General features: G+C 44.2%; 1 protein-coding gene across 1 annotated transcript in view; it reads right to left on the bottom strand.

The window, feature by feature from the left end:
• LOC146194366 (glutathione S-transferase 1-like) overlaps nucleotides 1–15,580 on the bottom strand; it is a 66,543-nt gene that overhangs the window by 3,159 nt on the left and 47,804 nt on the right. The window contains exons 4-5 of the mRNA XM_084597380.1: nucleotides 10,130–10,271; nucleotides 2,701–2,871 (exon numbers count right to left, since the gene is read on the bottom strand). Coding sequence (XP_084453506.1) covers nucleotides 2,701–2,871; nucleotides 10,130–10,271 — 313 coding nt within the window. The remainder of the gene's footprint in view (nucleotides 1–2,700; nucleotides 2,872–10,129; nucleotides 10,272–15,580) is intronic.

Raw genomic sequence — 15,580 nt, 5'->3', positions numbered from 1 at the left:
CTCTTTTACCCGATTTGTAGACTGGAACGACCTTGCCCTGTTTCCAGTCAGCTGAAATGATTCTTAAAGAGAGTGATTGTGAAAAAAGGGGACATAAATAGGCTGCACAAATAGTATTCACATTCTTCAAAAGTTTTGAATTGATTAGGTCCTTACCAGCTGCAGATGCTGGTTAAAATTATCTGCGCAGTCGTTATCAGCAACAGGTTCATGCAGGTCATTAGTTAACGTTATACGGGAATAGTGTGCAGGATTTAAGTCCTGCCAAAATTGATTTGGATTGCCTATTAGTAGGTTTTGTAAGTCGTGGTGATAAAATGAGTGTTTGGCATTACTAACGGAATGTAAGTATAATTTTTCGTTTTCGTAACATTTCGTCCATGCGGCAGGCGTGTCGATGCATTTGGCGGAGCAAAAAATAGTTGTTTTTTTATAGGTGTTTTAAGGGCCAGGTAAACCAGGATTTATTGCGGTTAGTGTGAAAAGTAATCATCGGGACAAACGTATCAGTGAGATTGTTTACTTTGTTCTTGAAGATTAACCAGTTTTCATGAATTGAGCGAGTGTGAAATGTGGATTCATATTCGGGAAAAAAGGTGTTACCATTTTCAGATATTGAGCTATAGCTGCCTTTATCGTATAGACGTATTGTTTTTTCAGATACCTGTACTTTAGTAGAGTGAAATTAAAACAGAGTATGTAAGACTTTGTGACCACTGATTTCCGCAAGATAACTGATAGACGTTAGTTTTTCCGGGCTATCGGTTAATATCAGGCCCAGTGTGTTTGCTGGTTCTCGTGTCACACGGATTGGCTGTGACACTAACTAGGTAAAGTTAAAATTTAGACACATTTTGATAAAGTTCTTTGCTTCTGCATGGTATGTTATTGAGGAGCTAGTTAGGATCTGCCAGTCAATGTCAGGGTAGTTAAAAATAAAAAAAGAAGGATGTAAGCATTTCGATATGCAGAAAGAAGTTTATGAATAGTATTATATTGAGATGACGTGGGAAGTCCGGGTTACCTGCGGAGGTCTGTATCAAACGCCGAGCAGTACTGTTACGGGAGGAGTGCAACAAATGAGCCATAATGATTCGATGTCAGAAGTGGCTTCAATAACTGAACATGATATATATCCCTATAAAATGCAGCAAGGATACCCCCCCCCCCCCCACCCCCGCAAATCTTTCTGATCATTTCTATATACATTTAAATCAGGCAAATCAGTTAGGACGTCGGCATCCGTTACATCACTTTTTAGCCAAGTTTCTGTTAATATGAGTATGTTGTTCCTGGATGATTAGATGATGTTTGATACAAGTTCACGTTTAGGAAGGAAGCTTCGGATGTTAGTGAATATTATGGAAAACCAAATAACATCGCGGGGTGTGGTGGGTCGACGTTTCGCTGATGGTTGGTGACTAGGCAACTGCTATGCGACTTATTTAGCAGTATCAGACGACGCGTCTAAAATGTAGCTTTTTTATCCGATATGCATTGTTTTGCAACGTAAAGAGTAGTTGTCAGAGTGTGCTTTGGCAAATGTTAGCCGTTTCTTCCGTGCGTGTCGAACGGGGCGGGAAAAGTCTTCACCAATACTGTAATCGGTGTTTTTCAATCTCCGGCCATTTGATAGAAGAGCGTTTTCGGTTCTGTACCACAAGAATTCTACGATTACAGGACGAGTTAAAATAGCTGAGCGATTTCCAAGATGATGGGCTCTTTCTTTGTCAGTAGGTTCTAGCCGTAGACCTAGATTATTTTGACAGATATCAATAACTAATTTTTCAGACTCAGCCCATGCTTCAGTGCTTTTGTCGGCGATGCCATGGAAAATAAGATTATTCCAGCGAGATCTATTTTCTGCGTCGTCTAGGTGTGCTTCCAGTTCGTGTATCTTATTATTCATGGTTATTGCGTTTGCTTGCATTACATCCATCTGTTCTTAAAAGTTCAAGTCTTTGATAGCGCGTTTCTAGTTCAGTCATTCCTTTGTTTAGGTCTGTAGCTGGGTTTTCAAGCCCTGTATCTCGGCAATCAATTGTGTCTGGCCAACGGTTAATTTCTCTAATGCAGCCAGTACAGCAGCGTTGTCTTCGGGACCAGGGTTAGTTTCGATGTCGTCTGATAACGTTAGCAAAAAAAAAAAGAATTACACGAGCGCACTCAACAGCAATGTCAATACAGGAGAGGGGGCTCGGGAACTGCACAAGCATATTGTTAATTGATTTTTTAGTGAAGAGGACATACGGTTTACTGAGCTACATCGCAAAAGTAAGTGGTTTTGATGGCTGCGTCGTAGTGCAGTCACCGAGTTTGCAGAGTCGTGTACGTTCGTGTACGCTTAGACAGACATGCGAGCCCTACACGAGAGGGAGATGCAGTATAGCCCTCCTGTAGCACAGTTAACGTAAGTGATCCCCCGTCTTTTGTTGCAGCACGAACGGTGATGTGAGGGCAAAACTTTAAAACCTTGCTGGGCGCTGAAACCTGTGCCTGCCAGGCCACTATTATCAGATTGTGAGAACGTTCGTGTACGCTATGGCTGCAACGCTCTCTTCCTGCAGCCTCACAGTCGAGACGACTACCGTAGTCCGCATGCGCAGGTAGACCTTCGTGCTGAGACCGCTGCTAGTAATACTACCTGCTCATCTTTTGCAAGTGACGGACACCTAGAAATGTTTGAGCAGATCGTCTTACCTCGGGAACGGTGAGGGACTCCAGGAGCGATATGTCAGCCAGAGTCATCTTCTGGCCGACCAGGAAACGTTTTGCGTTGCCGTCGAGCACTGTCTCAAGAGACCGCAGGCTTGTAAGAAAGGCAGCCTCCTTTTTCGGGCACTTTTCTTCACCTTTCAGCAGATACGCGTACTGTAACGGCAGTTTACCGCTTAACATTATAATGTGCAGCAACAAATTAAGGACATTTTTGTGCCGGGCGGCGCTAGTGCTCCGTCACATGTTAGCTTACATTAGTAAACATTTGGGACGCATACAGATGGTTATTTCGCAGCATGGTCCCCTTACTTATCCGCATGCCCTTGTTTCAGAAAAAATGACCGGTTTAACCCAAAATTAAAAATAGATCGTTTACGCACGCAAACCTGGGCGCGTAGAAAGGCAGAGGGCAAAATCGACCAGGACCCGCCCTCGAAGCTACCTCACAAACTCGTGACTTAGACGAAGATGTTTCAACTAAAACAAAGTATGCACACGAATCGAACTGGCGATATTTACAAACTATTAGTCAGAGGAAACGCAAACGGCTGCTAATAGCGGCACTGAAAACTCAAGTTGGCTTGGGATAAATAAATACGCCTTTACACACCTTCTGCACAAAGTGATGAAAAAAGCTATTTCGGGGAACTTCCTAATACCGTAGACTAAACGTCTGAAAATATCGAAATGCTTTTCTAATGACATTTTTTTTGCAATAACTTAAAGGTGGCACTGCAGACGCAGCCGGAATAAGAGGTAAACTACGAGCTTTTTAAGATTTTACGCGGTACCGGCAATAAGTACCCAGATCTGGCAGCAGACTGCAAGCGCAGCTGCGAACGCCTGCATAACAGCGGCCACTTCTGAGAGCTCGCTGCCTTTTCGCACAGGGAGGAACTCGAACTGACGAACAACAGTGGCTTTTAGTTAATTCAGAGCAGAAAGTTTAAACGATGGTCAAGAGTCTTTCTTAAACCGATGAGCGCTCGCGACAAAGCCCACCAGCCCTCTTCCTCCCCCCTCCCCTGGCTATAGATGTTATAGCCCAGAACTTCAAATAGCGAAAACATTTAGCACTTATCCCTGATAGATAGTGATGCTTCTTGGTGGAGGACAGTTTCCACTCAAAGGAACAGAACACTGGCCAAAATATGTCATGAGATTATGATGGAGAAAAAAAGATCTTGCCTCTTCTAGTACATTTCGAGCACTTATCAAAGAAAAAGGGCTTTACAATTTTAATTTGCCATTGAAAATCGCATAAAAACAACCGAGGCGCTATCTAGCGGAGAAACCCCAGTAATCTCTGTGTAGCCCCCCCCCCCCCCCCCCCCACACATGAATACATGTCGCCAAAATATTGCTGATTTTCGTAACTGCACATTGTTCTTTTTTCTTCGAGGAGTGCTTGCCATAATTTATTATATTTTGCGCTCTTTCCAGTGCATCCTTAAATAAAAATCACCCCCACTTTCGCACCGCGAGAGGTATGCTTTCAGGTTTTGCCACTATGTGGCGCCACAGTGTTTGCCATTTCGTGAATGAAGCAATGACAGTGCCCATTAAAACTTTCGTCGACGATGGCGTGCGTTATTGCGCTGTAACAGCATTGAGTGGGAAACTGAAAAGGACGCTACTCTGCGCAAAAAATTGTCTGATTGCTGTCTGGCGAGTAAAAGTTATATTTCTTTTCGGTACGTCTTTTTTGTCGACCACCAGTCGTCATCGCAGTCGCTTATCATGGTTTCCAGCATCGGACTACATCGAAAAATTCCGGGTAAAAATTGTTTACAACGTTTATAACAAAACCGTTATGATATCGAAAATTTAGACATCAATCTTTCCACTGCGGCGAAAAAAAATAGAGACCTGAATTCCAGTGTTCTGTCCCTTTAAGACGGCTTTCTCTTAGTATTCATGGTGAAATAATAACTCAATGACAATCTGAGGCATTTCTTCGCCTGCAGGAATCAAATGGTTGTGCAAGAATGAGAGTGAAAGATGAACTAGGACTATCTGACGTCATCCTTAGACTCAATACTACTATTGATATTCAAAAAATTACTGTGACGCTCAGGAAAACATTTAATCTAGGTGATTTGCAAGACGGTCCAGATATCATGGAGTTTGCACGCTAAATAATTAGAGGTACTCATTATACTTCAAACTCTCGCGCTAAAATGCAACGCTTTGCATCAGAGTTGCAAATCAAAACTGAAAATGTACTTCCTTAACACTGATAGCCCAACGCATTAGAAAGTTCATTGAAAAAATTGCAATAGGTAAAAAATGTATGTGTCAAAGGTGTCCCATGTTCAATGGGCACGGTGCTGAAAGGTGGCGAAATACATAAAGCTACATAAACGACAAAAACTAATGGGGTATGACGTCTGGAGTGGAAGTGAATAAATCAATACACGAATGCGCAACTCTTGGTGCTAGATTGTTGATGTTTTTCCATACATTTGTTTCGCGCCAATCCAAGGTGCACAGGCAGCCATTCTTGGTGAACTACCGATTGTATGCATATGGATTGCTGTAACAAAAGAAACTGCCACGAGTTGCGCAGATGCACAAGTATTTACCGCTTCTCAGCCAAGGTCATACACTACGGGGCACCGTGGCTCGCATTTCACTGCTCAAAGCTATAACCTTCAGGGCCAGCGCTCTGTTGAAATCACGCGTGTACTCTGTCAGACCACGCGGCAAGACGAGGCTCCGCATCCTGCAGAATTTTTGCCTGCAGTCGAAGTTGCCACGGCTGATCACGATGCCGTTGCATCCCCTCGAGGCACAACAAAAAGTGAAATAAATCACATTACAAATTATTGTTAAGCACATTATAACATTAATGTTTATGTAGTGTCATAAGGTACGTAACAAAAATGTGCTGCAACCCCGTCTTCTGCAGCTTGTTTGCACGAATAATGCATTCGAATGAATGATAAATAAATGTAAAAAAGCACTGGTGATGTGTCACGCAAGCATAACTTTATCGAGTCATAAATCGACACCCAAGCAACGATAACCACAGATTGACTCCAGGTAACACAATGTAAGGAGGCAGGCAGAAGATTAAACTTCATGCCTTGAGACATTAGTTCATTCACCTTAGGTCTTGGCTGCTGCTCGGGAAGATCCAGTGTTTAGTCAAACATGTGAATTCATTTCAAATTCTTGGTGTAAATTTCTCAACCCTTTTAATGGGATAACCACACAAATTTAGTCCTGAAGAAGCTCAGCACCAGAATCAATATGTTAAATCACAATAGACACATATTTTCTACTTCCACTAGTACATAACGCATCGTTTGTATCGCACGCTAATTATGGCTTTTGCGTATAGAAGAACGAAAACTCAATAAAATCCTAATATTTTCACCATGCAGAAAAGGGCTTTATGCATCATGGCCATTGCTTCCTACATTGAACATAGTGGCCGCGTTTTTTAGAGATGTCGCGTGAAACAATTCTGGATATTTACACATATCGACTCTTGCGCGCATTCTATTTTAACAAAAATAAACATAATTCTACATAACTTGAAATCGCTAATGAACGTCAAAACGCTACCATTTATCACTACGAAACGTGAGAGGTTAAAACAGACAGGACAAACTACAGCCAACAAATGCTTGAGAACAATTTGCTCGTAATGAAAGTGTCATGAATGTATAAAAATATGTATGGTTTTATGACGTTCTTGAGGTCAGATGCTTCAGGGTAGCTGTAGTGGGCTGCAACTGGTTGTTTTTCGAGGACAGGTAACCTGTGTACTAGTGCCCCCAAAATAGAACGGAGCACAGGAACAAACAAGCTTTCGTTTCGCGGCGCGCCCTGCAAGTGGATGCGCATGTGTACATAACTTGAGTGTGCGTGGATCACCCGTTTGTTCAGCCTGACACTATTGGTGTTCGCCGCATCAAAGGAAAGCACTTTTTCCGCAGGCCCGTGCTTCGTTTTATTAGCGGGGTACTAACACATGTGATGTTCCATTACCTCTGTCTTATATCTGTGTGTGGAAGTGTCACTATATATTGTTAAGCCCTAGCATCGCGACCGAGACATTCTAGTCGGTTCAGTACGCTAGGTACACACGGCCAGCGGGAACGACACAAGTGCCACAAGACAAAGGTCGAACGGGCGCGCACACTTCTTCTTCCTCTTCCTTCTTTCTTCCTCCGTGCTCTGTTTGAGAACAAGTCCGTACCAATATGTTAGTGCTGTGTGATTCTCCGTGTTACACATTTAAAAAGAATCGAGGGCCTCTCAAGCTGCGGTTTAGCAACTTTCATCTCAACTTTCTCCGTCATATGAAATGAAACTGAATAAAAGAAAAACAAAAACTGAAAACAACTTGGAGCATCGTACAAAGCGTATTTAACTTCCAAGCTCTTTATACATTTTTATAGTTCGGCAAAATCGAGTACTAACATGAATGTGCAGCTGTAATCTGTGTTGCCTCGCTAGCCATACAGCTGGAATTCGAACCACCAGATAAAACACGCATGATCGATACGCATCTAGGCTGCTCGTTGAGCTGTTTCGCAGACCGCGTAAAAATAAATGCATTTTCCCACAAATTCGTGTACCGCTAACCGTCGCTGCAGTAGTGACACACGGGCGGAACGGATGCCGCGGACTCGCTAAAGCACTCCCGCCTGTGTTTCCGGCAGCGAACGAACACTTTTTAGAGATTACGTGCCCCTGTACAAGCAATGAATTTCGCCAGAACATGACTCGGTAAGACATGAAATTTTATTATGTCGGACGCAGAAACGTTGACAGAATTGCATAGATATACTAACTCTATAAATCCAATGCTATTATTCCTAGCCACGTAGAACAGTGGCGCCGCACAAAAGTGCTACGCATAAGCACCACTGACTTCAGAGCCTCTTTCTGACACCTAATATGCGGTGCATACGTACTTTTACCGCTGTCCTCTTGACGCGTAAAAGAATTTCCAAGACGTGTTTCATGAACTCTTAGGAATACATTCACTGGTGGTATGGTTTAAACCACTTGACACAGAATATAGCTTGGCACCTCGCGCACAAGAGCTTAGTGCCGACCTGCCTTTGTACCTGCTTGTACCGCCGCCTAAAGCGTCGTGTTGCCGAGCTCTGCAGAGTATAGGGATATAAGCGAACGAACATCACATCCGCCATCTTCAGACCATAAGCTTTTCTGTTCTTACTTTTGCTCCACACCTATTTTAAGCGTTGCATTACCGAAGGTGACACTGTTTGCTGTGATTTTGCTGTGGCACAGCAAACTCTAACCTGAGAACGATTTTATAAAAAACGACTTATCAAAGGAAACATCCGACGAACATATTCGACCCTCGATAAAGGTACAATGGACGTCGATGAGGCACGTCTAACGTATGTCCGCATCACGCTTGCTGCGGGTACATGAAGCTCAGCCTTCGCGAGTAAATAAATGTGATGTAGTACATGATAATACAGATGATGTGCTAAAAAGGGTTCGCCCACTCCTAGTGCATCCCAGCAATGACACAGATCATTTCCTTCACTTAGAGTTGTGTACTGCGAGCACCGCTATCGCCTGCACAGGTTGCATGCAAGCTGTGGCGGCGAGACGTATACACGCAATCACGGACAGCTTCACCCTAAGGCGCCACCTCGACCTGCTCGTAAGGTAGGCGAGCTATCCTCAGCATTTGCGCTGTCTTTGATACTGTACCGACCTCCGAAGGTCGAGCTCCGAAACAACCCGCAACTCGCGCCGTCCAGAACACCCGATCTATGCCAGTTCTTTTTCTTTGGATGCAGAGAGACGGAATAGGATGTTTCCCATTAAAGCTTCCTTTAAATTCTACCTCGCTGTCATGGCAAAAGGCAAACCAAATCTACTGGAGACCTACGTTCGTACAGCGGAGAAGACCAGCGACCTTGTCGAGGCGATGGTGCGCTGCTCTGCAATGCGTAGAGCCGGAAAGCCGGAAGTACGAATGATCCGTTTCCGCACGAACAGCGATGTTCTTGAAGTATTTATGTAAGGCCTTTTCTAAAACTGTGCTCGCATGAGGTTTAAACCACCGCAGGTTCGAGGTTAGCGTGAGTCAATCAAACGGCTTAGCCGAAGTCAACACAAGTGGAATGTAGTCAGCACTTCGTTACACAGTGAAAAAAAAAACAGAAACATATAAGCTTGCATGAAAATTAGCCGGAGCCCATTTGCAGTTCAACATTGCTTTCCAGCGACTTGTGCCAGCAGTGTTCAACCAAGAGGCACGCTGTTATTCATGTACGTACAGCAGCCCAAGCTGGGACATTTTATTGTCCATTGAGGGTAGACAGCGTAAAAATGACGAGCCCGTATGAAGTACACAAACGAGCGCTGCCTTTAAACTGATTAACAACTTGCCCAAGCGTCTGTTTTAGCCAGTTTATTGTCACCCTCGATATACGCACATCGGACACCAATCGCCTCATTTTCGGCAGTGTGTAGGCACAGGAAAAACTATGGCTCGAGCTAGCCATAGCGTGACTAGCACTTGTGCAATTGCCAACTTAGATTTTGCTTGTTAGGACCAATAGTGGATCGTTAACAAGTCCTCGTATCCATGACACCTGATCCCTATGCGAGACTCCCTTGAAACGTCGAATATGTCGAACTTTGTAAACTGACGTACTCGGGTATAAAAATACTGGGTCTATCCATCCACAGCATCAAAACGAAGCTGTCAGCTCCGTCCGACGTGGCTGAGAAATATATTTACCGTGTCCGTTCTACGCACCTTTAGTCACAGCCTATAAAACGCTACGCCCATGAATCATTAAGGTCGGTTTTAGGGGCACGTAAATATATGCACTCACGAACTAACAAGCGAGAAACTGCTCAGAAATTTATTTTTTTCGCTGTTAGTTTCATTCCAACTTGCTCCAAGCCGAAATGCACTTGCCAAAACACACAGACCACCAACAATACCATTTAACAAAAATTGAAAACAATCTGTACTGATTGTTTCAGCACTCGATAGATGGCAGAGGGAAAAAAAAGCGGGCACACGTGTATGCCACTATTCTTTTGCTGGCAGAAAAGCACGGGGATGTAAGTGGCACAGGTGTTTACTGCTATATAGTTTCACAAAACTTGTTGCTGGACTAGTTTTTGATACATACTTAGAATAAAAAGGTAGCGTAGCAAGAAAGAGGACCGAAGAAGACACCACAAACACGAACATTGCCGAGCTCGTGTTTATGATGTCGTTCTTTTGCAGCTGTCCTTATTGACCTATCTTTATATTATAAGTGCGTACTACTTTCACAAAAAGATATCTGGTCGAAGACGGCTTTAAAGGACAAAGCTTAGGATAATAAACATAGTTCGGCTTAATTAATAGAACGTTTACTGCTGTTTTTTTTTTCATGTATATACTCACAAAGTAATCGGTGACAGTCCGGTAGAAAGTGCCGAGGTCGTAATCGAGAAACTGGTTTATGAGAGCCCTCGTGCGGACGTCCTTGGGATATAAGGAGTGGTCGGGTGCGTACATGTCCACGAGGTATCTCATGATGGCTCGGCTGCACACAATGAGGGCACACATTTTGCGCATTGCGGTTAGAAGTGTCACAAGAGGAACACTATTGCACCCAATAAAGTGGATGCGGCCTAGTTGTCACTAATAATTGCCCCGAGCACAAGAACAAACACTGCAAAAAGTACTAGGGAGCCTTTCTGCTTTCCTTCCGAGCTATAATCTCAGTTTTATTTTTTTTAGTATTTTTCATCATCATCATCATCATCAGCCTGATTATACCCACTGCAGGGCGAAGGCCTCTCCCATATTTCTCCACTTAACCCGGTTCTGTGCTAGCTGCATCCACTTGACCCCTGCGAACTTCTTAATCTCATCCGCCCACCTAACTTTCTGCCGCCCCCTGCTACGCTTTCCTTCCCTTGGAATCCAGTTTGTTACCCTCAGCGACCATCGGTTATCCTCTCTTCGCACTACATGTCCTGCCCATGTCCATTTCTTCTTCTTAATTTCCACTAGAATGTCGGTAACTTGAGTTATTTCTCTGACCCACTTTGCACGCTTTCTATCTCTTAATGTTACCCCTACCATTTTTCGTTCCATAGCCCTCTGGGTTGTCCTCAACTTAAGTAGAACTCTCTTGGTCAGCCTCCACGTTTCAGCCCCATAGGTGAGTACAGGCAAGATGAAACTGTTGTATACTTTCCTCTTGAGCGATGCCGGTAAGCTGCTAGTCATTATCTGCGAGTGCTTGCCAAATGCGCTCCATCCCAATCGTATTCTTCTTGTTATTTCCTTTTCGTGGTCCGGATCTGCGGTTACTACCTGTCCTGAGTAGACATATTCGCCTACTACTTCCAGTATTTCGCTACCTAATGTAAACTGCTGTTCCTTCCCGAGGCTGCTGAACATTACCTTAGTCTTCTGCACATTGATTTTCAAGCGAACCTTTCTACTTTTCCTGTCTAGGTCATCAATCATTATTTGCAGTTCTTCCCCCGAGTCGCTTAGCAAGGCAATGTCATCCGCAAATCGCAGATTACTGAGGTATTCTCCATCTACCCTTATCCCTAACTGCTCCTATTCCAAGTCTCTGAATACTTCCTCTAAACAAGCTGTGAATAGTACTGGGGAGATTGTGTCTCCTTGTCTAACACCTTTCTTTGTGGGAATTTTGTTACCTTCTTTATGCAGAACTATGGTTGCTGTGCAGCCACTATATATATCTTCCAGCACTTTCACGTACGGCTCGTCTACCCCCTGATTTCGCAATGCCTGCATCACCGCCGAGGTTTCTACTGAGTCAAATGCTTTTTCGTAATCAATGAATACTATGTATAAGGGCTGGTTATATTCCGAGCATTTTTCTATCACCTGATTGATGGTATGGATATGATCGATAGTAGAGTACCGTTTCCGAAACCCTGCTTGATCCTTTGCTTGATTGCAGTCTAAGGTTGCCCTGATTCTATTAGCGATTACCTTAGTAAATACCTTATACGTAACAGACAGTAAGCTGATTGGTCTGTAATTTTTAAGGTCCTTAGAGTCCCCTTTCTTGTGAATGAGGATAATGTTTGCATTCTTCCATGGTTCCGGTACCGTCGATGACACCAGGCACTGCGTATACAGGGTAGCCAGTTTTTCTAGCACCATATCCCCCCCGTCCTTCAGCAAATCAGTAGTTATCTGATCCTCTCCAGCTGATTTCCCCCTTTTCATAGTTTCTAGTGCTTTCTTGACCTCGTCCTTCGTCACTGGTGGAACGTCTGACTGTTTTTCCCTACCGCCAATCTCATTACGGTCCTGACTACTTTGGCTACTGTAGAGATCTGTATAGAACTCCTCGGCTACTTTGACTATCTTGTCCATTATTAGTGATGACGTTGCCCGCCTTGTCCCTTATCGCATACATCTGGTTTTTGCCTATGCCCAATTTCTTCTTTACCGCTTTAAGGCTTCCCCCGTTCTTTACAGCATGCTCAATTTTCTCCATGTTGTGCTTCCTTTTATCGCCCACCTTGCGCTTATTGATTAGCTTTGATATCTCGGCCAATTCGATCCGGTCTGTTGGATTGGAAGCTTTTATTCTCTGGCGTTTCTTAACCAAATTTTTCGTCTCCTTAGACAGCTTACCGGTATCCTCTCTAACTATCCTACCGCCTACTTCTACCGCGCACTCAGTAATGATATCTCTGAAATTATTGTTCCTTGCCTCTAGGGTAATGTCGCCATCCTCAGTTAGAGCTGAATACCTATTCTGTAGCGAGATCCTGAACTCTTCTGCCCTCCCCCTCACCGCTAATTCGTTGATGGGTTTCTTTCTTACTAATCTGCTGCGTTCCTTCTTCAGATTTAGGCTAATTCGGGACCTCACCATCCTGTGGTCACTGCATCGCACTTTCCCGATTACCTCTACAGCTTGCATAATGGCGTGGGTTGAACACATTATAAAGTCGATTTCATTTTTAGTCTCTCCGTTAGGACTTTTCCATGTCCATTTCCGGTTCTTCCGTTTGCTGAAGAAGGTATTCATGATTCGTAAGTTATTGCGCTCTGCAAACTCAACTAGTAACTCCCCCCTGCTATTCCTAGAACCAATGCCATAGTCACCTACTGCCTTGTCTCCTGCCTGCTTTTTCCCTACCTTGGAATTGAAATCGCCCATTAGTACAGTATACTGCGTCTTTACTTTTCGCATTGCCGATTCTACATCTTCATAGAAGCTTTCAACTGCCTGCTCATCATAACTACATGTGGGTGCATAGGCCTGTACAACCTTCAGTTTATACCGCTTATTAAGCCTGCAACCCTCTCATTAATACTATAGAATTCATCTATATTACCCGCTATATACTTATTGGCAAGGAAACCTACTCCTAGTTGTCGCCTCTCTGGTAAGCCTCGATAACACAGTACATGCCCATCCTTCAGTACAGTATATGCCTCATTCGGCCTCCTAACCTCACTAAGCCCTATGACATCCCATTTCATGACCTTCACTAGTTAGGGTTCTAGCATTAAACGTTGCCAGGGTCAGTTTCCAATTTTGGCCTGTCCAGCGGAGCCAGGCTTTCTTAGCACCCCCTGCTGCGTCACAGGTCTGACCGCCGCCGTGGTCAGCTGTTCCGCAGCCGCTGGTGACTGAGGGCCGGGGTTTTATGAAGCTTATCATAGGGTTGCGGCCAATTACTGCACCAGGGTGGCCAACTCCTGTTCTGGTGAGGGAGTGCGTTGCTGGAGGTGTTCACCGGCATCAGGTCGCACCCCAAACCTGTGTATGCAATTCCATCAACACGCGGAGTTTTTTTTTTTTTTTTTTCATCCGGTGAAGAATTGCGCGGCACCGGGATTTGAACCCCGGTCCTCTTGCATGCGAGGCGGATGTTCTAACGCTACGCCACCGCTGCACTATTTTAGTATTTTTGCCTGACACGAAATGGTCATGCCTCCCACGGAATTTTTTGTAGTCCAATGTACCCCGCCGTAAAGTGAGACCTCAGACTTTATGGGCCAATGTACGCCAATGCAGCAATTAGATCCAGTCCGCGCCCACAGGTGGTGCCATACGTTATGCTTTCAGCAGTACACCCCTTTTTAGAACGCGTATATTTTTCATTTTTCAGCACAACAGTGAACGCTTCCTAGGTAGTCAATTAATGCAAGATTGGGTGTCTGGGCTAAATGTCCTATGCTGGAGAGGGTATTATGCGACCTTTTTCTCTCTAGAAACATAACAGCCGATTCCCAGCCAAGATGCTCAGACATGGATCTGAAACTCACAGTAGGACGGAGCGATAACTGATGAGGAAAGATTACAGAGCCCTGAAGACGGCCTTCAAGAAGCTGAATTCTGTAATGTGGCGGCAGACCGCGATTTTCTTCTTTCTGTGCAGGCATTAGTGTATTTTCATCGATGACGGGAATTCGGTGTCATTAGGAGTCTTATTGGTGCATCGCGCCCTTGGACGCCTTTTAATGAGCTTTGCGTACTTGTCAGAAGAATTTGCCGATGGGTAAATTCTAGGAGTGACCCCGGGCCTCCACCTGCTTCGTGTCATTTACACCTAGAGAACTGCAAACAGCTCTGAGTTGCCCACGCCGCGGTGTTCAGCACCTTGTAAAAGCGATGGCATCGCTAGCCAAATGCTGTAAAGTCTGTCTCTTGATGAAAAGAAGGCTCTCCTAACCTACATCAATCACGTTTGGGTGACTGACAATGTTTATCCGTTATGGAAGTTGGCTTCTGTCGTTTCAACGTGAAGCCTGCCAAAGAGGTGACGGATCTTGCCTCAAGCCGTCCTGTATAACTCACATCCTATGCGGTCAAGCTGATGGAGAAGGTAGCACATGCACTACTATGGTGGTGTCTAGAAGAAATCAGGCACTTCCACCTTATGTGATTGGCTAGTGCCGCAGTTTGAGTCTTCGGGATAGCGTCTTCGACCTGGTTTGGTAATCTTCACGATTCGACACTATGTAGCCACTTCCGTTGCCGTCGAAAAAGCTTATTACGTCGTACTGCAAGTCTCAAGTTCAATACTGAAACATTTACAAATATTGGTATACGGGTTCATCTGCGATAAATTCAGTCGATCATCGCTAAGAACACCTCAAGATACTTTACCGCAGCGCATTCGTATGGATTTCGCTTGCACCTCGGCGTCGATGCATGAGGCGGGCATGCCATCGTCAGCGCTATAATCCCCTTGTGATGTTTTCGGGGATTTACACTGTTAACTCACACGCTCTCCTGCTTACAAAGCGGTAAGGTGCGTCTTCCTCGGTTTCCTAGAGAGACTAGGTGCACCACATAATTCACATTGCGACGCTGTTTACTCTATCTACAACATTGCATACGAAAGGTTTCTAGTCTTCTTTAATTCGTAAAACTTTTTTCTGGGCTGAAAATACTGACAGTAGGATTTGTTTACTTGAGTGATTGTTTCCAGGGTTCCGAGATGTTGCTTTATCATTTTCTTTGCCACGCTAGACGCGCCGAGATGTATGTCGAAGACTCTGGCCACTCGCGTGAGTTTCTACAATGTTCCAGGTTATGCTAGTCACCGTTTGTGGCTTTATCTTGACGTTTCCTAGCCGCCTTTAAGTTGAGCGTTTGAGTTCCTTTCAGTGCTGCTACGCCTGTACGTTCTTTTGTGATCACGGAATTGTCAACGCAACGTAAAAATATAAAACACGCTGAAGTCTTATGTAATATTTCCAGTTTCCATTTCAATCACATTAGATGTGGACTTCACACTGTGCTTGCGAATTATATTTCTCTAGTCATATTTGGCAACTTTCTCCGCACCAAAACAAAATTTCTGATAAGGTTTTCAATGTAAATTTTCAATA

This window comes from Amblyomma maculatum, chromosome 3 (assembly GCF_055883805.1).
Source record: "Amblyomma maculatum isolate TAMU_Amacu chromosome 3, ASM5588380v1, whole genome shotgun sequence".
Taxonomy (NCBI): domain Eukaryota; kingdom Metazoa; phylum Arthropoda; class Arachnida; order Ixodida; family Ixodidae; genus Amblyomma; species Amblyomma maculatum.
The sequence above is the reverse complement of the archived record's forward strand: the minus strand, read 5'-3'. Positions and strand labels throughout refer to the sequence as shown.